At 39.5% G+C, this 27,397-nt stretch overlaps 6 protein-coding genes across 6 annotated transcripts; 5 read left to right on the top strand and 1 right to left on the bottom strand.

Annotated features, from left to right (window-relative positions):
• Window positions 1–1,389: 1,389 nt before the first annotated feature.
• On the bottom strand, window positions 1,390–4,145 carry LOC104444604 (peptidyl-prolyl cis-trans isomerase FKBP17-1, chloroplastic). Its single transcript, XM_010058311.3, has 4 exons — window positions 3,717–4,145; window positions 3,053–3,175; window positions 2,041–2,157; window positions 1,390–1,682 (listed from the first exon to the last, which is right to left on the bottom strand). The coding sequence occupies exons 1-4, from the start codon at window positions 4,053–4,055 to the stop codon at window positions 1,560–1,562; spliced, it is 702 nt and encodes a 233-aa protein (XP_010056613.2). The 5' UTR covers window positions 4,056–4,145; the 3' UTR covers window positions 1,390–1,559.
• Window positions 4,146–6,219: 2,074 nt separating this feature from the next.
• Window positions 6,220–14,064, top strand: LOC104444601 (exocyst complex component EXO84C). Its single transcript, XM_010058307.3, is given in 9 exon segments — window positions 6,220–6,722; window positions 9,197–9,291; window positions 9,910–10,448; window positions 10,451–10,953; window positions 11,203–11,727; window positions 12,054–12,242; window positions 13,222–13,358; window positions 13,449–13,566; window positions 13,568–14,064. Coding segments are annotated over 9 exon segments (2,316 nt in total). The 5' UTR covers window positions 6,220–6,626; the 3' UTR covers window positions 13,682–14,064.
• A 110-nt stretch (window positions 14,065–14,174) lies between these two features.
• On the top strand, window positions 14,175–16,143 carry LOC120286135. The gene is made up of 2 exons (XM_039312850.1): window positions 14,175–14,849; window positions 15,466–16,143. The coding sequence occupies exons 1-2, from the start codon at window positions 14,298–14,300 to the stop codon at window positions 15,589–15,591; spliced, it is 678 nt and encodes a 225-aa protein (XP_039168784.1). The 5' UTR covers window positions 14,175–14,297; the 3' UTR covers window positions 15,592–16,143.
• On the top strand, window positions 15,661–16,149 carry LOC104444602 (protein PHLOEM PROTEIN 2-LIKE A1). Its single transcript, XM_039312851.1, has one exon. The coding sequence runs from the start codon at window positions 15,685–15,687 to the stop codon at window positions 16,039–16,041; it is 357 nt and encodes a 118-aa protein (XP_039168785.1). The 5' UTR covers window positions 15,661–15,684; the 3' UTR covers window positions 16,042–16,149.
• Window positions 16,150–17,092: 943 nt separating this feature from the next.
• On the top strand, window positions 17,093–18,120 carry LOC104446528 (CAX-interacting protein 4). Its single transcript, XM_039313500.1, is given in 2 exon segments — window positions 17,093–17,627; window positions 17,630–18,120. Coding segments are annotated over 2 exon segments (1,026 nt in total).
• Window positions 18,121–20,331: 2,211 nt separating this feature from the next.
• On the top strand, window positions 20,332–25,990 carry LOC104446488 (exocyst complex component EXO84C-like). Its single transcript, XM_039313499.1, has 4 exons — window positions 20,332–20,468; window positions 21,104–22,148; window positions 25,748–25,813; window positions 25,922–25,990. Exons 1-4 carry the CDS (start codon window positions 20,365–20,367, stop codon window positions 25,988–25,990), a joined length of 1,284 nt encoding a protein of 427 aa, XP_039169433.1. The 5' UTR covers window positions 20,332–20,364.
• Window positions 25,991–27,397: the final 1,407 nt, after the last annotated feature.

Here is a 27,397-nt window from a genome sequence, read left to right as displayed (position 1 = left end):
GACGGAATGATTTCATCGTTGAAAAGTGTAATTGAAAACATAATGACCTGAAGAATCATGTCCACGGCATGTTTCAACATCGTGCACTGGATGAGAAAACAATCATGCTCTTCTTCACAATCCTCTAAGTAGCCTCTCTGAACAGACTCTTTGATGAGACACCATAACAAGTCTCACCAAATTGCTCGAGTGGTTTCGGAACTGTTATCCCAGGTTTGGACATGCTTAAGGCTGAATGTGGCCAAAAAAGAAAAGAGCATGCTCTGGCTATGTTTTCTGGAGCTAATCTTGGAGAACATCCTGAGTTGCCTTCTATCCGTCTATGATGTGCCTCTCTTGAGAGGCAACCGAGATGTGACTTGATCACATCGATATGTTAAGATTTTGAGATCATAATGCAATCAATTTCAGGACAAAGGGTGGATAGAAGTAGCCCAAATACCAATCAGAACGAGAGCCATTAAGGAAGTCGGTTTTACAGTCGGAACATCCTGACAACAAGCGAATGTGTACAGTTGACCTTACGCAGGAGCAACTAAAGGAAGTGATTTCCATCGATGTCCTGACATGGTCTTCAAAGATGGCCAATGGTTAATGTAAAAACAAAGCTCAATGTCGGTTTAAAGTAAAGACTTACATAACAAGCGTGATTTTGTTAACACCATAAAGAAGCATAATCTGGTCCTTTATGATAGTCCTGAGTGATGCGTTGCAGGCAAAGTAAGAACATTTCTCAAGCCTACGTGTAAATCCTCTTATCCAAAAATAAGTGTGCTTTTTCCTGAATTCCAGTATCTTGATCATGTTTCTGCTCTCTGGTCTTTTATCCTTGCATCCATGGAACCCTTCTGTCATTGTTGATCATGTCAATTGTGTTGTCTTGTATCAGAGAGACTAGTGAGTAAAGCCTGATTCCTTGAAATCTTCTCATGTGATGTGATGAAATGACATGCCATCTAACTTCATAAAGGACGAAGTTAGACCAAGTATGCTCTATGGTTAGCATTATTAGTGTATATTCCATATCCAAATCATGCCTCAGATGGATTTCTTTGGCAAATAGTACAAATTTAAAGAGTCCCTTGAGATTTAGTCGGTCTGATTGTCTTTCTGATACTTGTTGGAGCAAAAAAACCCTCAGAAGGGTAGGGAATCAAGTCTAGGCACTGTCTCAGCCAGACACATCGTTACAAGGCATCATCCTTAGCTTCCTCTCCTCTTATTATTCAGTCACTTCTAAGCCTATACATTGTTTAGGATAATCAAATCTGCACCCCAGAAACCTTTGATTGTGATCATCAAATCTGGAAGAGAGCCTAATTCCCTTAGTTCTTTTCATTGCCCATCATTTGCTTTCTTTTCATTATCTTAATATCTGAAAAGGAGTGGTTGATGGAGGGCTTGGCAAAATTATTACCCCCTTGACATAAATCACCTTGCACGATTTAACAAAGTAAAAAAGAAAGTGGAGCGTAGTGCTAGGAATCAAAATAAGTAGAAAATTATGGCTAACCCTTTCTCATGAGTTGAAAATCATCTAAAGAGCGTTCATCCGAATATTACTGGTGTCTCAGGTTGACTAATTCTATGTCAAAGATAAGAGTGCCCAATGTGGAACCTTCACCATTGGCAAGACGGGTTGGATTAAAAATTGTTGTGAACAGCCTCTGCCTGTCAAAGAACTGTAGAATAAAGAAATCATGTTAATTGAGTATTAATTTAAATCCTGAATATCATCATAATGTAAAAACTACAGTAAAACAAATTCTCTATCTGAAAATCATGTTATGCTGTAATGTTCCAATTTACTGAATGGCGAAATGGGGTGCCCTAGTATTTAGAAGCACGAATATATATGGAGGGTAAATAACTCCAAAGAGGGCACAAAATAAAAGGCAACACAACTTTCACAAGTTTAACAAGAGCAAAGTGAGGAACATATTGAACAGATTTCCAAGAAAAACTTTTAGGTGCTCAAAACAATAATGGAAGCAATGAAAAAGAGACTATATAAAAGGAAATGGGACATGTAAAACTTACGTTTGGTGGTATTGGTTCTTGGGATATGCTCTGGTATCCTTGTGATGGAGGAATAACAACTCTACGGATACCACCTACTTTCATGGATCTCACGGCAGCTTGAATCCCTGAAATAACCTACACGTTTAATTTCTGCACATTATCAGAGGACCATTGATGCAACCATGGTTGGCAGGATTGTATGGTTCTGTGATCCAGATCTGGCTGAGCAATCTGGATCGCTGGTATAATCATTGGCTGTTGGGATCGGCGTGGGATCGCCATCCAGATTGCATAGGATCGCGATCCCACATCTAATCCCGATGGTCCCGCATTGCAAAGAAAATTGAAAGATTCAGCCAAAGGAAAGAAAGAAAGTTGGACTCCATTTGACCTACTTGGAGACCCTCTTTTATGTGAGAACATGTTATGCAAGTTGCAATCGGGCATCGCCTTTTTAAGAAAAATGCAGGAGAGCTTCATTTTTAGAAGATTGAAGTCAACAAATGGAGAGGCAAGCTCTGGTGTGTTCGTCTTGTGAAAAAATCAATGATTTGGAAAATACTTTCCAAAAAATATTCATCCCTATTGCTTAGAATATTAGTCAATGGAAAAATTTTCATCATCGACAACAATCTAAGTATAGTTGATGATGGAAATAGTTTTTGTTCTTTAATTTCTGTAAGCAATGCAAGCAGAAAATTTTTAGGAAAATGATTTCCAGATCGTTGATTTTCTTGAGACAAACGGCTAACATACCAATAAAGTCGGTCTGCAACGAAAAGGCTTTTCTGCTGATTAAGAACATGATAGTGAATTAGAACCGGAAGGATACAGAGAACCTTAGCCTTCTCTTCCTGCCATTTCTACTTTTTGTGGTGTTGCAGAGAGGTGGGAAGAGATGAGGGCTGGGGATGTGGAGAGTGGTAGAGACATGATAGTGAACAAGAAAAGTTTAATAAAAGAACTTGAACTTCTTGACTAAACCCATTATGGTCAAGCAGAAGGAGAGAAAGCAAAGATGTTAACTTACATTTTCCGAACCGAGTTTGAAGACAAAAGGAACTGAATCCCCGGTGCCATCTTTGTGATCATACGTGGAATCGAATCTCCACCCTTGTTTTGCAGCCAATCTTCCATAGTAATGTATAGCGACCTTCACATCCAAAACCTTAAGTAAGCCAATCGATTTCTTGCCACGATGGTGGCTCTCGGGCATCTTCTAATTTATCACGCAAGTTTACCAACACATCGGAACACGATCCGCGAAAGCGAGACCAAATATACAGAGGATGCTACTACACAAATTATCAGCACTGCACACTGCACAGCACTTTCCTATCTAAAAATATGATTAAAAGCAACAGATTGCAGTTGACATTCAGAAGACATCAACCCAAAATCATCGAAAACCGAAGTTTATCGATCTAATTTGGGTAACAACAGATCAAATTGCAATTGTAGTGCACGATGCTAATCTTCACTGATTCTTACTTTACTGGGTTTTCTAACATAAGCCGTGCAAGTCCAGGAACTGCTGTGAATTAGGCATATAATTTAGAAACGAAAGATGGGTCCTTTGCTTTCGCAATACTGAACTTCCCAGGATTAATTTGCAGTTGTGTTAACCTTTCCATCAATATCCCCAAGCCCATCAAGACATTGCGAGAGAGAGAGAGAGAGAGAGAGAGAGAGACCTCGTCGCCGACGGAAGGAGCCTCGCCGGAGCCGATCCGAAGGTCCAGCACCCTCACGCCGCCGGAGCTCGGGAGCTCGGAGAACTCGGGCGGCGCGGACTTGGAAGGAGGAGCAGGGACGAAGAAGGAGAGCGCGAATGACCCGCACGCGGCGCTCGAGCTGAGGAGGAGGGAGACCTCCCTGCGCGTCGCCGCGGCCGCAGCCGATCGTTGCGCCGGGCGAAGTTGACGGCGATGGCGATGGCGATTCGCTCTCGGAGAAGAAGATGAACCGGGGAGGCTCCCCACGTGGAGTGGCGCTCCCGCCGCCGCCGCCGCCGCCGCCGTCGCCGTCGGCATTGAGCTTTGAGCGAGGTCGCGGTGACGGTTACTCGTTAGCGACGGAGCTCCACCACTCAACCGTTGTTGTATCAAGGAATGGATTTTAGTAAATAATAAGGAACAAAATAATAAAAGTGAATATTTCTGGGCCATTTGAAAAAATCGCTATAATTTTTCGAGGTTCTTATTTGAAAGAAAGGGAATAAAAAAAAATCATATGGGTATTGCTTAAAGGTTCTCTTTGGTTATATTTAATAAATAAAATTTCTGTAAGGACTATGATTAGGTCCATCATTAGCATAATAAAAAAAAAACTTCTATGTTTATCATTTGATAAGTACTAAAATGTCATCTCACCTAGAGAGTCTTTAAGAAAAGGTCGTGATGGGCATGGGGACCCCAAAATGAGGTCAGTTTAGTACATAGCAATTGATTTGATTAATTATGGTTCTAGGTTGGGAAAGTGAGAAGTACGAGGTTTAGAGAACCAACTAAATAATGAAAGAAATTGAGAGAGAGAGAAAAGGGCCATCGGCCAAGCGGTCTGAGACGGCGGAGGGGGTGGTTGGTGGAAGGGGGAAGGTGGTGGCAGATTTGGGTTGAAAGTTTGGGTGTGTGGGCGGTGTGAAGTTAGACTTTTGGGGTTTTCTCACATCATGGAAGGTTTTTAAGTTGTATTAGCTAGACTAAAATTGGACCTTCATAATTTTGCAAATCCTAGGTCATTAACAATAAGCCTTGGTATAATTGCTGCTGGGCTTCTATCGCGGAGGCCCGTAAAATCCCGAATCGGCGTAAGCCGACAATGGCAATACTCCGGCTAATCCTTGATCACAAAAAAAAAAAAAAAAAAAACAATAAGTCTTTATTTGCCTTCAATCTGTACTACAATCCTAGGTTAAACAATCTAGAATAGAATTAAGAACTGGCCAGTTCTTGGTTAAAAAAAAAAAATTGGATCTCATATCAGGCGGTTTAGTTCATGATTTTTAGATAAGAATTGATCGAAGAGCTGAAAATTCAGTGCTAATCGGGGATAGATTGCAAAATCACGAATTAGTAGATTGATCTTGAAGTCACAAGCTCATGGCCTCTTATCTATGCAGCTTAATCATTGATAATCACAGCTCTAGGAGAAAATGAGGTTATGAATCATTACAAGTAAAGTGCCCGCTCATCAATACAGTGAATATAGTTGCCAAGACTTGAAAGTGTAGTATTCAGCCAACAGTTGACAACCCAAATGACTTTCCAATCTCCATGGTACAAATCAAAGCCAAGTCAAGGTGAGTAGATTGCCATCCTCGACACTTTAAACAAAAGAAAAACCACTTAGATTCTTGCCCCGCCGCCCTAAGAAGAAGATAATTATAATGAGCACCAATTGCCACACTTAATCCCGGTTACGTGTTTTGTACTTTTTAATGTTTATTTTATCTTATGTATTCATATTTTATGGATTGTTGTTATTGACAAATGAAGATTTTTATCGTTGTACTCACTTTTATTTTGCTTAATTAAAAATAAAAAAAGAAGAAGAATAAATTGGACGATTCCCAAGTAAACCTTGGAATGGCTTGGTTGGGTAATTTCACGTTTCAAAAATTAGGGAATCAACTTTGAAATGATAGATTTTAGGTTGAACCTAGACCGACTTTGAACCGCTTATCCCTCCTTTGACCGATCCTCAACCAATCGCCTAATGAATCCTCAATCAATCTACACAGCCCTTGTTCTTAAATTGTAGAAAAGATAAGCAGGAGAGGTTTACCATGAGAGGTTTACACCAATTACAAAAAAGTTCAATTTCATTTATAACTACGTCGCACTAACTACAGCTCAATTGTCTGAATTAAAAAAGCCCGTCATTGCAGCCCTACCAAGATTAACAGTAGAAAGTCTCTCCACACGATATGTGTTGTGGTTAGATGGTATGGCACGAGTCTTTCAGAAATTTGCTCTTGATGTGAGCGGAGTTCATAATTTCCCAAAAGACAGCCGATCCCTTGTCACTAGGTCAACCATCCCAATGGTGCTGGCTATTGTTATTGGTCGGCCCGAATCGTCCCATGTGGGTCTATTTATAAGAGCAAACCACGATGCAAATAAAGGTAAAACTTGAAACGCGTTTTGAACTAGGATTACAACAAAATGAGGGAGCTTCTCGTGACTTTCCTCCTCCTTTTACCCAATATACCAACAGGAAAAAGATAGATAATGGAGAATCGGGATCTTTGATCTTGAAGGGCAAATCGAAAAAGACAAAGTCTTTTGAATTCATGAACATACATACGTTAATTGCCACATAAACAAATCTCCATTTCGTTCTCACCATCTTTTCCTGTCCGAAGTGTCCACTGGCTTTTCCTCTGTTTCGGTTCTTGCAGCCGCCGCTGCTTTTAGTCGCGCTCGTTCCAAATCTCGACCTTCCCCACTCGTCAAGTTTCTTCCTTTCTCGCTTTCTCGCTCTCGTCCGGACAATCCGTGAACTGGGCAGCAGCTGAAGAAGTGGGAAATGCCCGAAAACCTAAAAGCTTAGTGACCCAGAAAGAGAGAGAGAGAGAGAGAGAGAGAGAGAGAGTGAAGAAGATGGAGAGCAGTGAAGAAGATGACGACTTCCCGTCCATCGAGACCATCACTCCACAGTCCAAGGTCGACTCGCTTTATCAGTCCCCAACTGAAAAGGTCTCTCTCTCTCTCATGCTCTCTCTTGATTTTCATTTTCTTGGCGCATGTCTTGAGGATGTCCCAGAATAGAAATTTCAAGTTTCGGAACTCAAGTTTCTTTGCTTGGCTAGAGGATGTGGAGTTGTTCGTTCAATAGCAGGTTGAGCAGCGTTTTTTGTCCGTTCCTTCTGAAGACCATCATGATTTGGCAGTTCTTCTGAGCTTCGCGTTTGGGCATTCGCAGTTTTCTGTTCTTTTTCCCCAATTGGTGTACTGTACTGGTCTCGATCAGTTGAAATATCTTGGGTTTTATAAATTTGTCTGACGGTCTGATGAGTTCTCCCATAGAGATGGAGAGGGAAAGATGATCATCCTTGACTGTTTGATTAACTAGAAGGCTATCTCTTGGGCCAAAAACCGTATAAGTGGGTGCCCTGTGTCATCACTCTTTTATACTCCTGTTGGAAATTTATGCGCATATTCCTGCTGCTAGAGTTCATCATGCTTGTATCGAGTTTGCTGGGTGTCGTTTCTGCAAATCCCAACTACTGGGTGAATTTGTGCTTATGAGGAGAAAGCTGGAGATATACGGCATCCATTGGTTCATCTCACTAATAATCTCAGCGTGTTGCTTTGTGGAAGAGCTAGTTCCTCAGTCTTTTTTGAAGAACTTATGCGATAAACCTTCTCTTTCATTGAAAGTTTTCCATGGTGCACAATTAAAACCTACTAGGCTAAACAGTGCTTGGAGTTCACTTGTTTCATTGAAAGTCGTCTCGAAATTTTTGTAATTGTTGGTGCAGTTATTGGTGTCCAGCCTCAATGGTCATGCCATTGCTTTAGCGTCATTTGCTCATAAATTTAGAGATCTACAAGTGGATATTGTGTGAACTTTGATGCTTCCAGCAAGAATGCTTCTAGTTGATTATAATGTGGAGTGCTGACAAAAGTAGTCTGTTTCTGACTGCAAATCCAAGAAACGATTATGCTTTCCTGAAAGATGACCCAGATGGGCATAGATTTATGTCCATGTTAAAATTGGGATTAGTCCTCTCTCTTGATTCTTAAGCACCCCATCAAGCATTAAGACATTCCGGAACTCGTAGTCTCAGGGCATGTATTCCAATTAGAGAGGGTCCACAGATTTTGCACTTTTTTTAGGAGCCACACTTTTGTAGTACATAGCAGTATTTAACATAACAGCTTCTTTCTGTTGCCAAGAAAATCATAATAGCATCTTGCCTAATGATACTGGAAATTTCAACTCTCCATGCAATTGAATCATTTGCTTATGTTGCTTGATAAAGATAAAAGAAATCATGCAGTGGATTCAGTTTAAGGCCCGAAAGACTTGAACTCCTCATTGAATCTTAGAATCGATGCAGCATCGTGTCTCACTAAGTCTGAACATATGATATTCTAGTGGATCCTGTAGAATTCTGGTAAGACAATTGCAAGAAAAATGAATATCAATCCTTCTTTTTCTAGGCGTGTGAGCAATTTCAACTCTCAGTGTTTAACTCAATTTTTGAAAGATGTTATTCAATTCTAATAATCTCCAACGGCATACTTAAAGGTCATAATATGTGGTGTATTAATGTTATGTTGTGTCATTTGTATAAGATGATAGCTTGCAACTTACAAATGAATGTATTGCCTTTTAGATAAGCTAAGTGAATGAAATTGTTTTATTCATGATGAATATACGTCAAATGGGATAATAAAATTAGTATTGGGACAACCAGAATAGAACCTATATCAAAGCTAGCTCTGCCTGAATTAGCTAGACATTAATGTTTATGTACTTGATTCATAAAGTTGTCCTAGTTTTGGATATGTTTTGGACATTAATGTTAACTCAATTTTTGAAAGATGTTATTCAATTCTAATAATCTCCAATGGCATACTTAAAGGTCATAATATGTGGTGTATTAATGTTGTGTTGTGTCATTTGTATAAGATGATAGCTTGCAACTTACAAATGAATGTATTGCCTTTTAGATAAGCTAAGTGAATGAAATTGTTTTATTCATGATGAATATACGTCAAATGGGATAATAAAATTAGTATTGGGACAACCAGAATATAACCTATATCAAAGCTAGCTCTGCCTGAATTAGCTAGACATTAATGTTTATGTACTTGATTCATAAAGTTGTCCTAGTTTTGGATATGTTTTGGACATTATGGTTCAGTACATTCACCAGTTTTGATCAATCAGTGAAGCTCTGGACCTGAACCAATCAACTATGCAAACACTGTATTTGAGACATGCAGGGCAGTATAGTTATACACCTTTTAACTTAAATTCTTTATTGTGTTGGCATCTAAACTTGCTGCTAATTTAACTTATCTATAATGTGATTTTCGACTAAGGTTTGGAACCTTTGGAATTATTCTTTTTGGTTCCTGCAATTCTATGTTTGCCTATGATAATGGAACTGCAAGATCATCATGTCTGATACTATAATCAAGTTTATTATATGCTGCAGGGCATTAGAAAGCTTTGTTGTGAACTCTTGGATCTCAAAGATGCAGTCGAAAACTTATGTGGTAACGTGCGCACAAAGTACCTGGCTTTCTTAAGGCAAGAGTTGTGGTTCTTGCCTTTTCCCGCTTTGCAACTATTTAGACTCTTTGTTCTGAGATTCTTTTTCCTAGTTTTTTCTCTCTCATTCCTCCTCCTAGTATTTTTTGTAATCATCGTATTGACCTTTCAAAGTTGATTTGAAATGCATGTGTTTCTTGAAAGAATTAGGCCACCACCGACGTCTGCCTAAAAGTTTATTTTCTTGCAAAGAGCTATCTTGGTTTATGTATGGCTTAAAGAATGTCTACTTTCTGGCTAGAGCTGTCTTGGATGCTTTATATAACATGTTAGCTTAGTTGCTGTATGTTGCATCTACCTTTTCATCTCTATTCTAAAAGAGGTAAACCGTTTTCTTGGCCTTATAAATTCAGTTAAATGTGTAAGTGATGTGATGAAGCGTTCAATTTTATCCTAGTTGGAAATGCCATTAAGTATAAGCAATCAAGCATATCAATATACTAAGGATTCTCAATGAACTAGGAGAGTTTTTCTTTTAGTTTGTGATTTCATATTAAGCTTGCTTTGTTCAGGTTTTGCAAAATACTTACCTTATTTGTAAATTCCATTGCTTTATTGTGCTTAAGTTTTCTCTGATCTTTTAAAATGTAATTGCAGAATTTCAGAGGAAGTTGTGGAGATGAAGCATGAACTAACTGAGATGCAGAAACACATATCTTCCCAAGGTCTGCTTGTGCAGGATTTGGTGACGGGTGTCTGTAGTGAATTGGAAGATTGGAATAAATCTTGCGGCCTGAATGATGTTGCTGAGGAAAACCCTCAGGTTTCTGAAGAGCAAGATTTGACACTAAGTGAATTACATAACCTGAGGATGATACTCTTGGACAATATTGATGTTCTCCTGGCCGAGCACAAAGTGGAGGAAGCAGTGGAGGCTCTATTTGCAGAAGAGAGAAAATATCCAGAGCTAAAGGGCTCTGCTGACAGTTTATCTGAGGAGGCAAACTCATATAGATTAGCTTTCTTGGAAAGAAAGGCAATGGCTGAGGATCAACTGGTTGAGCTTGTGGAGCAACCTCTAGTTAATATAGCTGAACGTAGAAGAGCACTTTCTTGTTTGATTAAACTTGGGAAAGGTCCTTCTGCTCATCAGCTGTTGCTGAAATCCTTCGGAGACCATCTCCAGAAGAGGATTGATGTTTTCTTCCTTCATCTTCTTTCTGCCCAAGAATCTTTTCAGCCACACTAGCTAAACTAGTATTCTCCAGCATCTCTGCCACAATAAAAGAATCAGGTTTGATATTTGGCGATAATCCTGCTTATACCAACAGAGTTGTTCAATGGGCAGAATGGGAAATTGAGTTTTTCGTCCGTCTGGTTAAAGATAATGCGCCATCCTCTGAAACAGTCTCTGCATTACATGCGGCATGTGTCTGCATACAGGCAAGTCTTAGTTACTGCTCATTGTTGGAATCACAAGGCCTTAAACTGTCAAAGTTACTCCTGGTGCTCTTGCGCCCGTATATTGAGGAAGTATTGGAGCTGAATTTTAGACAGGCCAGGAAAGCAGTTCTTAACTTGGTAGAAAGCGAAGAGAACTTGCCACTGTCACCTCGTTTTGTCTCTCCACTATCTGCCTTTGCAACATCATCTGATGATGCCCTCATTGACAATGGACTGAGATTTATGTACATCATTGATGTAAGTAATTTAGTTTGTCCTTCTCCATTTGTTTTTTAGGACTATTTCTATCTTCGTTCAAAACTCACAAAAGCTGTCATAAGTCTGTAAATTGCCACATAAGTACCCGATCGTCGAACAATCCTCTTTCTTCTTTTATTGGTCAAAATGAGTCATACTAAACTACATTGTTATTAAGTTCTTTTTGAAAAGTAATTTTCTTGCATTGTGGTTGCTACTTTATTCCTGCTCATGGTTGTTTCTTTGCAGGAGATACTAGGACAGCTGACTCCACTCACTGTTGTGCATTTTGGAGGAAACGTTTTAAATAGAATCTCACAACTATTTGATAAATATGTCGACGCTCTAAACAAAGCCTTACCAGGTCCATCCGATGATGACAATCTTGCGGAACTCAAGGAGCTGTTACCCTTTAGAGCTGAGACGGACTCACAGCAGCTTGCACTCCTGGGAATGGCTTACACTATAGCTGATGAACTGTTACCAGATGCCATCATTAACCTCTGGAATCCACAGAATGAAAGCAAGGAACAAAGGGCTGGAGCCATGGAAAATACTTCTCCTAGTACAGCCATTCCAGTGGAAGTAAAGGAGTGCAAGCGCCAGCTACAACATTCGTTTGACAAGCTTAGAGATCATTTCTGCAGGCAATATGTCTTGAGTTTCATCTATTCAAGAGAAGATGAAACACAATTGCATGCACGAATTTATTTGAGTGAGAATGGGGAAGATCAATATTGGGATTCTGATCCCCTGCCATCACTTCCATTCCAGGTACTCTTACTTCCAAATAGATGTCCTTGGTTTTCTGCCTGAAAAAGAAAGTTGTCTCTTCATACATGTGTAACCAATCTATTAGAATTTATTCATGGTGGCTTGTGCTTCTGTCTGTGTTGTCTTTATTTCTATTATGCTCATGTTTGGATGATGCTTGGTAACTACAACTTTCAAGAGAGAACTTTTAGCATGGCCTAAATCATAAACATCATGGTGAAAAAAAACAAAATATCTTGATGATGCTAAAACAAAATATTAGCATTTTTTTTACCTTATTTTCTTTTCTGATGCTCAAACTATATATCTTGATGATGTTGCTGCAGGCTTTATTTGCTAAGTTGCAGCAGTTAGCTACTGTAGCTGGAGATGTTTTACTTGGAAAAGATAAAATACAAAAGCTATTGCTCGCCAGGCTTACAGAAACAGTGGTGATGTGGTTGTCTGAAGAGCAGGAATTCTGGAGTGCATTTGAAGATGATTCATCTGCTATTCAGCCATTTGGTTTGCAACAGGTATCTGATTCATAATTTTTTTTCCTTTTTAGTTTTATTTCCTATTATAAAAATGATTGCCAAAATGCGAGATGTATTTAAGTCATTCGGTCATATATCTTCTTAGTTTGTGATCTTTGTAGAATATAAAGAAAAGTATTCCCTGTGCATACGAGTCTTCCTCAAAGATACATGTAATGCCATGGATGTTTGGGGAGAATTTGGACATCTTGTGCCCTCTTATCTTCATAAGAGTGGATGGACTTAAAGTGTGCTGAGATGAGCTTCTTGAGAAAATTTGCTGAAGGTCACTATTTAGATATTTTTGCTTCTGTCACCAGAATAACGCCTGTGCAAGGATTAGCGTTGTCCTTGATTTCCATCCTTTTGCTGGTGGCACACCTATGGACATTGAATTTACCTCTTGTCTGAAGCCTCGACATAATATTGTTACTTCTGTTTTTGTAACTGATACTGCTATAGTACTAGCACGGCGAAAGCTTATCATTAGGATATTGGCCTGATATTATTCTCCACTTAAATACTAGTTTTAACAATCATAAGACTACCTGCAACGTTGGATAGCTGAGAACTTGTGTTATGTCCAGATGACTTGGAAATTTGATTGCTTCATTCTGTTCATCTGCTGAGCAGCTGATATTCTGATCATGGATCTGTTAGATCCCAAATTTTATACTTATAAACATGTACTGGTCTGTCTCTCTTTTAAGTAAGGTTTTAGCTCTTGTTCTAAATAGGTGATACAAACTATTTGTTTCTGCTGTCTGTTGTTCAAATAGAGCAAAGTCCCTTGCTATTTTGTTGCCATATGTTATTTCCTCTTAAACCTGATTGGTTAACATCCTGACGGTTTCTTTTGATGTTTATGGTTATGTGAAGGTCTTATTGTCATTTCTTATTACCCACTTGGTTCAGATTATTTGGGTTTGAAGATAACGCGATACTAATCTGCTCTGGTCATGTGGTTGATTGGATGCAGTTGATTCTTGATATGCACTTCACTGTTGAAATAGCACGCTTTGCTGGTTATCCATCTCGGCATGTGCACCAGATTGCATCGGCCATCATTGCTCGCGCAATCATGACGTTTGCTGCTAGAGGCGTAGACCCTCAGAGGTATCATTCAATGCTTCAAAGCTCTCTCTCTCTCTCTCCATATTACTTAAAAGCTAAATACTGCTTCCTCCCCTTCTCCTGCTTTTGTAGTACGCTCCCGGAGGACGAATGGTTTGTTGAAACTGCAAAATCAGCAATAAACAAGCTTCTAGGAGCATCAGGTTCAGACACCTCTGAAATTGACGAGGACCACATCATACATGACGATCTCCGATTCCAACGAGAGTGCTTCTTCCCTTTCGACGGTCGAAACAACCGCGTCTTTTGCTTCTGCGAGCATGGGAGATCTTGAAAGCCCCAGGTTCAATGACCCGGAGAGCTAAGATGTTTACATACATACCTGCGTCATCTAGTTATATTTTCCCCGGTAGATAAAGGTAGGAGCCCCCCCGCATCCCGTCTTTAGCTTTTAGCTAACGTGGACATCAGCCAATTGCCATATCACAAGGTAGATCGATCAAGATCCCTTGAGTTCTGAAACTCGAGACTGGTATTCATCGACAGGAATGGTGAAGCAGATTGAAATTCGTGAAGGATTCTATAGGATTTTAGAGTAGAAGTTGGTGCTCGGTATGGTGCCGAATTGCCGGTGATTCGGCAGCTGAGTGTATAGCGTATCTAAGCACTGTTTTACTACCTTCACTACTCTTTACTGTCGAATAGCGCAGCCTCTTGCTCTATCTAATAACAAGACAGAATTATATAATGATACGGTCCTTTCCATTCTTTCTCCATACAAAAATGCGGTAATTCATCTGAAGAAGGAAGGAATATCAGCAAAATACATAGAGTGTGGCCGCTTGCTTGTAACTCGATTGATATTGGAATCCTCGTCATGGTCCGACATTAGTTAGAATCATTCTTCAGAGTGGTTTTCTTTTTTGATAGTTTGCTATAAACATAGTTTTTCGCTAATCGAAAGTTAGTTCCCAAGTTGCGATGCGGCCATGTTGTTCCGCCCTTGTTCTAGCAATTGCACATCAGATTGCATCCATTCCTACGACTTGCCAATCGCAGAATTTCAAGAACCTGGGGAGAGATTTGGAGAAAGGTTCTGCTTTAGAGAACCTTTTCTTCAAGGCCAATCAAGGAACATGGACTTTTTCTCCCCGTGAAGATGTGCTAAAGATGGAAAAGAAAAGGCGTTTATTCCCTTTCAAATTCATCCACAAGAAGGGAATAAATCTACTCAAATTCATTTTCTTTTTAAAAACTTTCTCATCAGAACGATATGCTATACATGTTACGGTGGAGCAAGAGGGAGTTTTGCGGTATATGGTAGAGAAGATGGGAGAAGAGTTGTCCCGAGAAGATGGCACAGAGAGAGAGATCATCATAACTGGAGAGGATTCCCAACCAGAGAGAGAATCAGAAGCCAAACAAGAAGAGGGCCATCCACATGAGCACCAGTCCATTTTGGGCACGACTGATGTTCCACCACCAATTCATGATCAGCTCTCTGCTGGTGTATTCTTGAGCAATAGGACCATGGCAAGTCCTTTCCACTTCATATTCTTCCTACCCTTTATTCCTATTATTATATATATATATATATATATATATATATATGTATGTATGTATGTATGTATGTATGTATGTATGTATGTCCACACACACATAATTATTTCATTTACACATGCACTGATAATTAACTTCTTACAATAAGATGGTGATGGTTACTGTGAATAGTAAATGAACATTGAGGATCTCTTGATTAACTCCCTACCAATCTATAGTCTTCACCTATAAATATTGCAAAAAATAAGGTTTTTTCTTTGCTCAAATCCATGTCGAAAGACAGGTGATCGTCGGAAGTGAGAATACTAAGCCACTTTCTGAAATAAGGGATTTCTGATATGCAATAGAAATTTTGGAAAGAACTATTGCTGCTAAAAAAACTTCATGTTTACCATTGTCATGGATCTCGATACAACGGTTTTGCAACCTAATTTGCTTGCTTTTTGTGTATGAAGTTTCGATAATTAAAGTGCATTACGTGGATGGTGAATTGATTCTTTGAATTAACTTTTGATTTACAATTAGATAGGAGAAGTAGGTGAGCAGATTTGATATGTAATGTTATCCTAATAATTCAATATTATGGCAGAAACACTGGGTGGAAAAGGAATCGAAGAAAAATTGCTTCATGATATATGCACGAGGCCTCTCCATCACATGGGCTAAGAACAACTCTTACTGGCAATGGTTGACCCAGAAGGATGCACCCAGCTGAAAAAGCACAAATAAATTTCACCAATACTAATGAACTCACGTCGTTTCATGCTCCGCTTAATCACGTGAAAAGTTTCGCAGTGACGACACCTCAATGGAAATGGCTGAACTCGTCAACGTGTGCTGGCTGGATGTGCATGGTAGGTTCGACGTGTCGAAGCTATCCCTGGGGATGACATACGAGGTAGCCTTCATGATCTTGATGAGATCATCGGGCTATGGATGGCAAATTCCGGTGAACATCCGGTTGACATTGCCGGACGGGATCAAGCAAGAGCACAAGGAGAATCTTATGGAGAAGCCGAGGGGGGATTGGATAGAGATCAAAGTAGGAGAACTAAGCACATCAAAGCATAAGGAGGGAGAGATGGAGGTGTACATGTTTGAGCATGGTGGGCATTGGAAGAGTGGGCTTGTCCTCAAAGGAGTTCTCATTAGACCCAAGAATTAATTAAGTTAATCAATCAACTTATAAGATTATGTAGAAGTGCTTTTTCTAGTGTAGATTTCTTATGTTCATCTCATTAATAATAAGTGGTCTCTTTGGGTTAAATGTTAATTAGAATAAATTTTGCATTTATATGAGGGGAAAATAAAAGCATGCGATGACTTTTATAATATTCGTGAAATTAATACCGGTTTCTAAGACCTCGAATAGCATAATGTGAATCGATAATCATGCAGTTTCAGTAACTGTGGTTAATAGTAATTGATCGAGGTCCTTGAGTTTAATTAACAAATGAGGTCCTCAAAGTGATTCCATAATAACTTTTATGTTAACTATTATCCAAGCAGTAGAAGAGATGGGGACACCAGAATCTTTAAAGGAACTTCTTCTTTGGCTATACATCAACAGAAGAGATCTCTGAACGGAGAAGGACGGACGAAGAGATCGGAAATTCTGAGCTTGGAAACATGTACATCACCGAATAGATTCGGCCTGGTCGGTCGCACAGCATCGGCGACAAAGCTTTCATTGGTGTATAGCCATCTTACTCGACCGCCTAAGTTGATAGAAAATTCCACTTCACCGGTCGAGTTGGATCTACCGTGGGGATGAAATAAAAGTATGTACAAAATGTTTGCAAAAAGAGCAGAACCATATATGCTAATGACATTCATTAAGAATGTGACGAGGGGGGCCAGAAACAGAGTTGCAAAAGGTTAATGCAAAGACGAGTCCGTGTTCACGAATAGCAAAGAACAGTCGCAGCCCCATGCGAAAAGGACCTGTGCTGGTCAAGTCCAGTTATCACATATTGGAAAACTCCTCCCTGCTTCAACGTGCTGTCAACATCTCTCATTGAATCGCATTAACATTCCCGCGTCTTCTCATGTTCAAATTCTACCCACTGCTTCTCTTTGTTTCTTGTCCCTGTTTAGCCCGATTTCCATGAACGTTTTCACCTTCTGGGTACTTGCGTCTGTTTGTGTCTCTCTCTGCTTGCTGTTCTGCTTCTCCAGGTTTAGCTTAGCTAAAGATCCTATTTTCATTGCAAGATATGGTCGAGGTTTCAGTTTGCTTTCACGCGTGTTCTGTTTCTGCACTCGAAGGTATCTTGTTCCACTCGCAGGACGATTGTATGCTATACTTTATAATCAACATAAAAAAAACGCTGAGGCTACCGAGGATATTTGACATCTTATGCCAAAATGCAGCAACTGGATGTGCAGAGCCTGAGGGGGAGAACACGTATGCAAGCTTCCAGGGTCTGCTGGCTCTTGCCCGTATTACCAGGTCGAATGCCGATGAGGCCCACGGCGCGTGCAAGAAGTGTGGCCGTGTCGGGCACCTGAAGTTTCAGTGTAGGAACTTCCTGAGCGTGAAGGATGATACGGAAAAGGACCCGGAGGCTGGGCAGGCTGGGCTTGCGTCTTTATCTGGGTTGGATAAGCTGAAGGGGAGTGCTAACAAGCTGAATGGTAAGGGTGAACCAGAGAGCGAGGAGGACAGTGAGGAAGAGGAGGAAAGCGAATCTTCAGATTCTGATGTGGACTCGGAGATTGAGAGGTTAATTGCCAAACGAGGGGGGAAAAAGTCAGCAGTAAGGCTAGCAAAGAAACTTCATCAAAGAAGAAGAAGAAGAGGGATGATTCAGAAGATGAGGATACCGACAGTGATCCTGGGGAGAGAAAGAAAAGAGGGAGGTCAAAGAAGAGAAAGAGTGGAAGGAGAAGAAGTAGTCTCTCTGAGGATGAGGATGAGGATGAGGATGAAGTAAGAAAGAAGAGGAGGAAGGAGAGGAGAAGGAAGAGGGATGAGTCATCAGATGAGGAGGAGCATAGATGAAGGCGTAGGAAGAGTAAGAAGGAGAAAAGGAGGAGGAAGAGTCATAGATATTCAGATGACTCCGACTCCGACGAATCAGGTGATTCTGGCAGGAGGCACAGGCCGAAGAGCCAGAGGAGGGTAGCCGCATCTCCTCATTCTGGAGCGAGTAGCTCAGATGACTCACGTGTTGGTAGGGATGCAAAGCGATCTGGGAAGAGTAGCAGAAGGTATTGTCATAAAGAGGATGAGTCTAGCTAAGACAGGTAATAACATGCACTTGGCTATTTAGTTTAATTGTTATAATGTTGCTATCTATTCCGAGAATCTGATGCTAAGAACATGTCCATGCAGTAGAATGTCTTTTTTATAATAGAACATGATCAAAGTGCTATTAAGGGCTTTGGTAACATTTCTATTTAAAAATTGTTCTAGGAAAGAGAATTAGAAAAAAATGTTTATGTTCCAAAACAATTTTTGAAAAAAAAAAAAGCATGTTTGGTAAACTTGTTCTGTAAAAATGAACTTTGGTAAATTTGTATAATTTTTTTATTTCTTTTATTTTTTAATATTTTTATTTTATTTTTCTATTTTCTTTCTTATTTTTCTTATTTATTTTTCCTTTTTTATTTTTATTCTTTTGGCTTGTGCGCCGCCTTGGCCATGAATCTGTTGCCATGAAGGCTCGCCGGCCTCCCCGGGCGAACAGCCTTTTCATGCAGCCGACCTAGAATGTCTTTTCTATAAGCCAAGGCGGCGAGAGCTTCGCTAGAATCTCGTTGAATGCTTTGGCGAGGTCATCGGCCCTTGACGTTGCTACTGAGTGTTTTCTTTTGCCAATGAAATGATGTTTCTTGTTTCTGTTCCAGAGTTATTTTTGGAACAAAAACGCACACAAACGCGTTTTTTTTAGAAAAAAAAAAAAACAAAAAGTTGTTTAAAAACAGAAAAAGAAGTGCACCGTCTCTTTGGAAATACCTGTACTATAAAAGCTTTAGTTCAAGATCTCCTTGTCAATTGTGTCCTCACTTTAACAATATAGTGCTAGGCTGTGCAGTTTATTGCCTAACTAGCAGTTTTTTCCTCTCAACATGCGCGGGTTGGTTTAATCTTATTCCTTTTAAAGGGTGATCATAACGTTCATTTGTAAAGCCACAGTGGCGATTCTCGTCTCCTTAACATGAATTTGATTGTTGCATTTTGAATGTAAAGTACAGCTGTAAGGATTCTCAGTATGGCAAATGAATATAATGATGGCTATTACTCCTCAGATAGTCTGTAGAGACTCCTTTTAATCTGAAGAATGCGGTCATTGGGGTTAATAAGTCACTTGGCTTGGCGTACAGAAGCCAAAACTTAGTCTTGCTTTGTGATGGGTAGCTTAGGTGTAATAATTGGGATTAGTCCTTTCTCTTGATTCTTAGGCACCCCATCAAGCATTAAGACATTCTGGAACTCGTAGTCTCAGGGCATGTATTCCAATTAGAGAGAGTCCACAGAGTTTGCACTTTTTTTTAGGAGCCACACTTTTGTAGTACATAGCAATATTTAACATAACAGCTTCTTGCTGTTGCCAAGAAAATCATAATACATCTTGCCTAATGATACTGAAAATTTCATATCTCCATGCAATTGAATCATTTGCTTATGTTGCTTGATAAAGATAAAAGAAATCATGCAGTGGATTCAGTTTAAGGCCCGAAAGACTTGGACTCCTCGTTGAATCTTAGAAATCAATGCAGCATCATGTCTCACTATGTCTGAACATATGATATTCTAGTGGATCCTGTAGAATTCTGGTAAGACAATTGCAAGAAAAATGAATATCAATCCTTCTTTTTCTAGGCGTGTGAGCAATTTCAACTCTCAGTGTTTAACTCAATTTTTTGAAAGATGTTATTCAATTCTAATAATCTCCAACGGCATACTTAAAGGTCATAATATGTGGTGTATTAATGTTATGTTGTGTCATTTGTATAAGATGATAGCTTACAACTTACAAATGAATGTATTGCCTTTTAGATAAGCTAAGCGAATGAAATTGTTTTATTCATGATGAATATTCGTCAAATGGGATAATAAAATTAGTATTGGGACAACCAGAATATAACCTATTTCAAAGCTAGCTCTGCCTGAATTAGCTAGACATTAATGTTTATGTACTTGATTCATAAAGTTGTCCTAGTTTTGGATATGTTTTGGACATTATGGTTCAGTACATTCACCAGTTTTGATCAATCAGTGAAGCTCTGGACCTGAACCAATCAACTATGCAAACACTGTATTTGAGACATGCAGGGCAGTATAGTTATACACCTTTTTAACTTAAATTCTTTATTGTGTTGGCATCTAAACTTGCTCCTAATTTAACTTATCTATAATGTGATTTTCGACTAAGGTTTGGAACCTTTGGAATTATTCTTTTTGGTTCCTGCAATTCTATGTTTGCCCATGATAATGGAACTGCAAGATCATCATGTCTGATACTATAATCAAGTTTATTATATGCTGCAGGGCATTAGAAAGCTTTGTTGTGAACTCTTGGATCTCAAAGATGCAGTCGAAAACTTATGTGGTAACGTGCGCACAAAGTACCTGGCTTTCTTAAGGCAAGAGTTGTGGTTCTTGCCTTTTCCCCGCTTTGCAACTATTTAGACTCTTTGTTCTGAGATTCCTTTTCCTAGTTTTTTCTCTCTCATTCCTCCTCTTAGTATTTTTTGTAATCATCGTATTGACCTTTCAAAGTTGATTTGAAATGCATGTGTTTCTTGAAAGAATTAGGCCACCACTGACGTCTGCCTAAAAGTTTATTTTCTTGCAAAGAGCTATCTCAGTTTATGTATGGCTTAAAGAATGTCTACTTTCTGGCTAGAGCTGTCTTGGATGCTTTATATAACATGTTAGCTTAGTTGAATTTGGGATGGAAAGCTGTATGTTGCATCTACCTTTTCATCTCCATTCTAAAAGAGGTAAACCGTTTTCTTGGCCTTATAAATTCAGTTAAATGTGTAAGTGATGTGATGAAGCATTCAATTTTGTCCCATTTGGAAATGCCATTAAGTATAAGCAATCAAGCATATCAAAATCCTAAGGATTCCCAATGAACTAGGAGAGTTTTTCTTTTAGTTTGTGATTTCATATTAAGCTTGCTTTGTTCAGGTTTTGTGAAATACTTACCTTATTTGTAAATTCAATTGCTTTATTGTACTTAAGTTTTCTCTGATCTTTTAAAATGTAATTGCAGAATTTCAGAGGAAGTTGTGGAGATGAAGCATGAACTAACTGAGATGCAGAAACACATATCTTCCCAAGGTCTGCTTGTGCAGGATTTGGTGACTGGTGTCTGTAGTGAATTGGAAGATTGGAATAAATCTTGCGGCCTGAATGATGTTGCTGAGAAAAACCCTCAGGTTTCTGAAGAGCAAGATTTGACACTAAGTGAATTACATAACCAGAGGATGATACTCTTGGACAATATTGATGTTCTCCTGGCTGAGCACAAAGTGGAGGAAGCAGTGGAGGCTCTAGTTGTAGAAGAGAGAAAATATCCAGAGTTAAAGGGCTCTGCTGACAGTTTATCTGAGGAGGCAAACTCATATAGATTAGCTTTCTTGGAAAGAAAGGCAAAGGCTGAGGGTCAATTGGTTGAACTTGTGAAGCAACCTTTAGTTAATATAGCTGAACGTAGAAGAGCACTTTCTTGTTTGATTAAACTTGGGAAAGGTCCTTCTGCTCATCAGCTGTTGCTGAAATCCTTTCGAGACCATCTCCAGAAGAGCATTGACGTTTTTCTTCCTTCATCTTCTTTCTGCCCAAGAATCTTTTCAGCCACACTAGCTAAACTAGTATTCTCCAGCATCTCTGCCACAATAAAAGAATCAGGTTTGATATTTGGCGATAATCCTGCTTATACCAACAGAGTTGTTCAATGGGCAGAATGGGAAATTGAGTTTTTCATCCATCTGGTTAAAGAAAATGCGCCATCCTCTGAAACAGTCTCTGCATTACATGCCGCATGCATCTGCATACAGGCAAGTCTTAGTTACTGCTCGTTGTTGGAATCACAAGGCCTTAAACTGTCAAAGTTACTCCTGGTGCTCTTGCGCCCGTATATTGAGGAAGTATTGGAGCTGAATTATAGACGGGCTAGGAAAGCAGTTCTTAACTTGGTAGAAAGCGAAGAGAACTTGCCGGTGTCACCTCGCTTTGTCTCTCCACTGTCTGCCTTTGCAACATCATCTGATGATGCCCTCATTGACAATGGATTGAGATTTATGTACATCATTGACGTAAGTAATTTAGTTTGTCCCTTCTCCATTTGTTTTTTAGGACTATTTCTGTCTTCGTTCAAAACTCACAGAAGTTGTCATAAGTCTGTAATTGTTAAAGCTCATAAAAACAACAATCAAAACAGAAAAATTTCTGTTGTTTGAGAGAGAGAGAGAGAAGATAAAAAATAGAGCATAGCACTTCATACGTCTTGTGCAAAGAAAAAAACTGTCGAGTACAACAACTAAAAACAAAGTAGAAACTGCTCATGTACGTGCAACACATAACTGCACACAAACATGCTATTAACTTCCTAGAAAATAGCAAAAACACTAAATGTATAACTAAATGAACTTGGTTGTTTTTTTAATAAAAAACAGAGGAAAACAGAGGAAAACATGACAGAAAACAGTAGCTGAACAATTCCAACAAACTCCTCCTTGGATCAGTTGTTGCTGCAGATTCCTATTTTCTCTTTTAACAGCTTAAATCTTCTAGCCTGAAGTGGTTTTGTGAACATATCTGCAAACTAATCTTTAGATTTGCAATAGACCAACTTAATTTTGCCACTTTGTTGCACCTCACGCAGAAAGAAAAATTTGACTTTGAAATGCTTGGTTTTGCCATGGAAAACTGGATTCTAAGATATTGCTAAAGCAGCCTGATTATCCACATTAACTTCAATGCAATCAGTAGAATTCAACCACAGATCCTTCATTATCTTTTTCAGCCACAAAGCTTGATTTGCAGCTGTAGTAGTTGCTATAAACTCAGTCTCTTGCAATCTCCTCCTGCACTGCTGCAATCCATGTGGCATCCGAAAATTCAAAGTCAAGCCATAAGGTGTGTTAAAGTCTCTAATTAGGTAATGAAATTTCCTATGGCTTATGCTTTAGCCGTTAGTCTTTTTAAGATTAGGTGATTTGTGCTTGTGTTTATGAGAATTTAAATTTGATAGATTAATGATAATAATCTATGTTTGGCCATGCACTTTATAAATTAAATTTCAATAAAAAAATGTCACAAGACTTTGGCCATGTTGAAAATTAAAATTTAAAAATATTTATAGAAGAAATTTAAAAAAAAAAGGGAAAAAGTCAATTTTTAAGTTGGGCCTTAGGCTCATTGGCCGAAGCCTTGATGGGCCAAGCTAGTCGGCCCAATTATGCCCACTAAAGGGGGCTGTCGACCAGCCCAAGGGGAGGCCCAAGAGTGGCCGGATGGCCCAAGCCCAAGCCCAAAAGCCCAAGCCCATTATGCATGCAATGAGACAAGTGGCACAAAGAAGGGCATGCATTGGCTAGTTAGGAGGCAAAGCAATCATTACAAATGATGAGCTTTAAGGGGGATAAAAAGGGAAGATAGAGAGAGGGGTGGCCGGTTTTTCCCCATTTGGCCGAGAGAGAGAGAGAGTGAGAGAGAGAGAGGTTTTGAGAGAGAGGGAGAGTGGCCGAGAGAGAGAGAGAGGAGGAGGAACTGCCGTCTGTCCGCCGTGTGCCGCCGTGCTCGCCGCCTTATGCTGTCGACCGACCGGTCTAGAGGCAAGTGGGAGTCCTCTAGCTGCTCTTGCATGTGTGTATGTTACTTGCATGTTGAATTTTTGGGTGTTTAGGTGAGAAAACCGAAGTATGGATGGTTTGTGTTTGAATGGTTTGGCTGTTTTCGCTCGAACAGTGTGAGTCAGGATGTTGTGTGAGCTTGCATGCATGTTTAGAGTCCGATTTTGGCTTCTATTTCTTCATGAAAGTTGTAGCTAACATCTTGAACTATAACATAATAAAATTGTGTGGAAAATGATGGAGATTTGAGGGGTTAAAGTCTCATCCTACGGAGACCTCAGATCTGGAAAGATTTTACTGACCTTTTGTTGGATTTGTGGTTGCATGTTGGTTTGTGTTAAGAATATCTCTTCAATTTATTAATGAAAGTTGTAGGGGACATCTTAAAATATAACATAATAAAATTTGAAGTGAAATGAACAAGTATAGCCTAGTAAATCGACTAGATCTTGAAGACGGTAATTCTGGAGATGTATTTTGGGACACCCGAGACTTCATGGACCTAATTGACGATCATACTCTGGTTATTTGACTTAGATATCTTCATGAAACTTGTAGAGGACATCTTTATGTATAACATATCCAAATTTCAGAGGAAACGAAAGAGAATAGGTAGGTTAAAACTCAATATTTTGGAGAAGCTTGCATTGGATGATGCGGTAATGGATCCAGAAGCTTCGTGAGACTGTATAAAATAATCTAAAAAAATCTGTTTGAAAGTCTTCATGAAAGTTGTACGAAAATGTCTTGGCTATCACTATATAAAATTTCGTAATTTTTGGAGGCCGTATGGATATTTGAATCGAATTTCTTCGGAAACCGTGCATTCTGGTTTCATCCGAAAATCATATGATGTTTTGTGAAAACCGTGAGATTGTGTAAAATTCTATTTGGCCATGTATTTTGCATGTAATTATCATCCTATTGGCTTGTTTGATAATTGCTTTAATTTTTATAATTTTGGGAATTTATAGATATTAAATTTAATATTTATGAAAGTGGCAAAAGTTGAAATTAAAAAAAAATAAAATGGATTATTTTATTGGCCATAAATTCCATTAAATTTATTAATAAATAATTATACATTGTTGCATGTATGATAAGGTCTTGGTGTATGCATGACATTGAATTGAGATGCATGTATGAATTCTATGCTAAGTATGACTTGTTTGATGTCACGTCATATGCCATGCTAAATTAAGACTGAAATTGGTAAACATGGATATTGGTAAATGAGGAGGTGGTTGTGGTGGAGGATGATGCCCGGAATGTATAGAGATGCATTGTCGGATGGCCACAGGGAGATTCGGGATGCTCGGAATGTGGGGGCCGGAAGCCCTCGTCAAGGTTTTTGCCCAAGGGAATGCCTCGCGATGCCGTGGATTGGGGTGCGGGATGCTCGGCCAAGGAGTGTAAATGCCGGAAACCCTGTCGGAGGTTTCTGCCCAAAGGGAATGCCTCGTGATACCAGTTGGGATGTGAGATGCCCAGAATGTGGGGGGCCAGATGCCCGGTGGCTTGGAATGGCTGAATGCCGGAGGTTTTTCAAGCATGGGATGCGAGTGTATAACGTGAGATGAAATTGATGATCCGAGGAAGGATGATGTGGTGATCAAATTAAAAATTAAAAGTGGAAATTGAACCATGCATGATGATGATGATGATGATGATGATGATATATGATATGGCATGATGACATGTGTGATATGATGATGCCATGATGATGATGACATGTGTTATATGATGATGCCATGATGATGATGACGTGTGTGATATGATGATGCCATGATGATGATGACATGTGTGATATGATGATGCCATGATGATGATGACATGTGTGATATGATGATGTCATGATGATGATGACATGTGTGATATGATGATGTCATGATGATGATGACATGTATATGATTATGATAATGATGCATGATAGTATGCGCATGGCTTTAAGGTAAGTAACGCCTACAATGCATGTATGACTTGTATGATGCATTGAGTGGTTGTTGGATTCATATCTGGCCGAGTGGTTGTACTCACCCCTTTGGGGACCAACATTTCAGATTAGCAGTATGCTGCTTCCTGCCGTCGCGCGGGTTGCATTTTACGGGTTACCGTCCGACGTCGAGGTAGAGTGTAAGGAGTACAGCTGTCATTCTATGCCTGGACTGACATACATACGTGTGCGCTGTTTTGTCTTGTACGACATAAGCCTGGCTAGGGGCCCGATTGTCTAGGAGTTTGTCTTCGTCCACATTCGTCACGATGGGGGTGATGAGAGGGATGCTGCCACCGCCGCCGCCTGATACACTAGACTGGGTGTGAGGCCTGTGCGTGACGAGTAGGGGCTGTTTCTTTTTGAGGTTTTAGGCTAGACATGGCTGAGTCTTAGCTTTTCCTTTTTGATGTACCGACCCAAAAGAAGTCCCATCTTGAAAATATATGTAAATAAAGTGTCGTGGCTTGTCTATAAAAATTATGGTGATTAGTGGTGTGTATTGGTATCATGGTTGGTAGGGGGAGAGATGGTGATGCTTTATTTTGCTTCCGCTATTGAGTCGCGCTGGGATCGCTTTAAAAAAACAATGCCTGTGAATAATGACGCTTCTTCTAAGTGTAGAACAAAAGGATAATAAGATGTAACATTGGTGCTTGTGGCGACCTTCGAAGGGTTCGGGGTGCTACAATCCACCTCTGATTCTCCTTAGCTTCCACAAAGTTAGATGGTTCGAGCATTGCCACATTGCTTCTTTCATAGATTTCAGCAAGTGATCTTGTGCCTCTCTCACTGGTAAATCATCCACACTGTCTTCCAATCCATCTATAACTTCATCAACCTCTACATTTGTTGCAGTTTTTTTTTTTTTCGAACTGTTGCTGTTTTGCACTCTTTCCTTCCATCCAATTCCACTCATCTTCCTCTAGAAAAACAACATCTCTGCTTACAGTTACCTTCCCTGTCATAGGGTGAAAAATTCTGTAAGCCTTTGATTGGAGATTGTACCAAATGAAGATTCCAAGCTCTGCTTTCTTATCTAACTTGTCCCTCTTGACCTTAGGAACATGAGTGTAACACAAACACCCAAAACCTTCAAATTTTTCACGAAGGTTTAACACCATACCGTACTTCAAAATGTGTTGACCTCTCTAAGGCCTTTGTGGGCAATCTGTTCAACAGGAACACTGCAGTATTAGCTGCTTTAGCCCAAAACTTCTTAGGTAACTTCTTATCTTGCATCATACATCTAGCCATCTCCATAATGCTTTTGTTTTTCCTCTCACTGACCCCATTCTGTTGAGGTAAATAGGGAGTAGTGAATCGCTACACAATTCCTGCTTGCTCACATTTCAAGTTAAACTTGTGAGCGGTATACTCATAACCATTATCAGACTTGAGCATTTTAATTTTCTTTCCACTCTAATTCTCAACTAAGGCTTTAAACTTCACAAACACATCAGCAACTTCAGACTTGGCTTGCAGAAAATAAATCTAACTCATTCTAGTCATATTATCAGTGAAGGTAATGAAATACTTGCTACCATTGAGAGAAGACTCAGATATAGGTCCACATAGATCCGTGTGGACTAATTGCAGCTTCTCACATGCTCTCCAAATTTCTCCTTTGAAAGGAAATCTGGCTTGCTTGCCAAGAAGACAAGTTAACCGTGGAAATTCCTCCTCCAAACTTGGCAAGTCATCTCGCAAGCTATTT

The sequence above is a fragment of the Eucalyptus grandis genome, chromosome 5, assembly GCF_016545825.1.
Source record: "Eucalyptus grandis isolate ANBG69807.140 chromosome 5, ASM1654582v1, whole genome shotgun sequence".
NCBI lineage: Eukaryota > Viridiplantae > Streptophyta > Magnoliopsida > Myrtales > Myrtaceae > Eucalyptus > Eucalyptus grandis.
This window is presented reverse-complemented; position numbering and strand designations above follow the sequence as displayed.

Bases quoted from the DNA above. Each gene is read 5' to 3' on its own strand.
- LOC104444604 (XM_010058311.3), bottom strand. From the start codon at position 4,055: ATGCCGACGGCGACGGCGGCGGCGGCGGCGGCGGCGGGAGCGCCACTC. The intron at 3,176-3,716 runs GTCTCTCTCTCT...TTGGATGTGAAG, and splicing joins CTCCTTCCGTCGGCGACGAG to GTCGCTATACATTACTATGG. The intron at 1,683-2,040 runs GTAAGTTTTACA...TTTATTCTACAG, and splicing joins AAGAACCAATACCACCAAAC to TTCTTTGACAGGCAGAGGCT.
- LOC120286135 (XM_039312850.1), top strand. From the start codon at position 14,298: ATGCGGCCATGTTGTTCCGCCCTTGTTCTAGCAATTGCACATCAGATT. The intron at 14,850-15,465 runs GCAAGTCCTTTC...ATATTATGGCAG, and splicing joins TCTTGAGCAATAGGACCATG to AAACACTGGGTGGAAAAGGA.
- LOC104444602 (XM_039312851.1), top strand. From the start codon at position 15,685: ATGGAAATGGCTGAACTCGTCAACGTGTGCTGGCTGGATGTGCATGGT.
- LOC104446488 (XM_039313499.1), top strand. From the start codon at position 20,365: ATGCTGCAGGGCATTAGAAAGCTTTGTTGTGAACTCTTGGATCTCAAA. The intron at 22,149-25,747 runs GTAAGTAATTTA...CCAACATTTCAG, and splicing joins GATTTATGTACATCATTGAC to ATTAGCAGTATGCTGCTTCC. The intron at 25,814-25,921 runs GTAGAGTGTAAG...CCGATTGTCTAG, and splicing joins GGTTACCGTCCGACGTCGAG to GAGTTTGTCTTCGTCCACAT.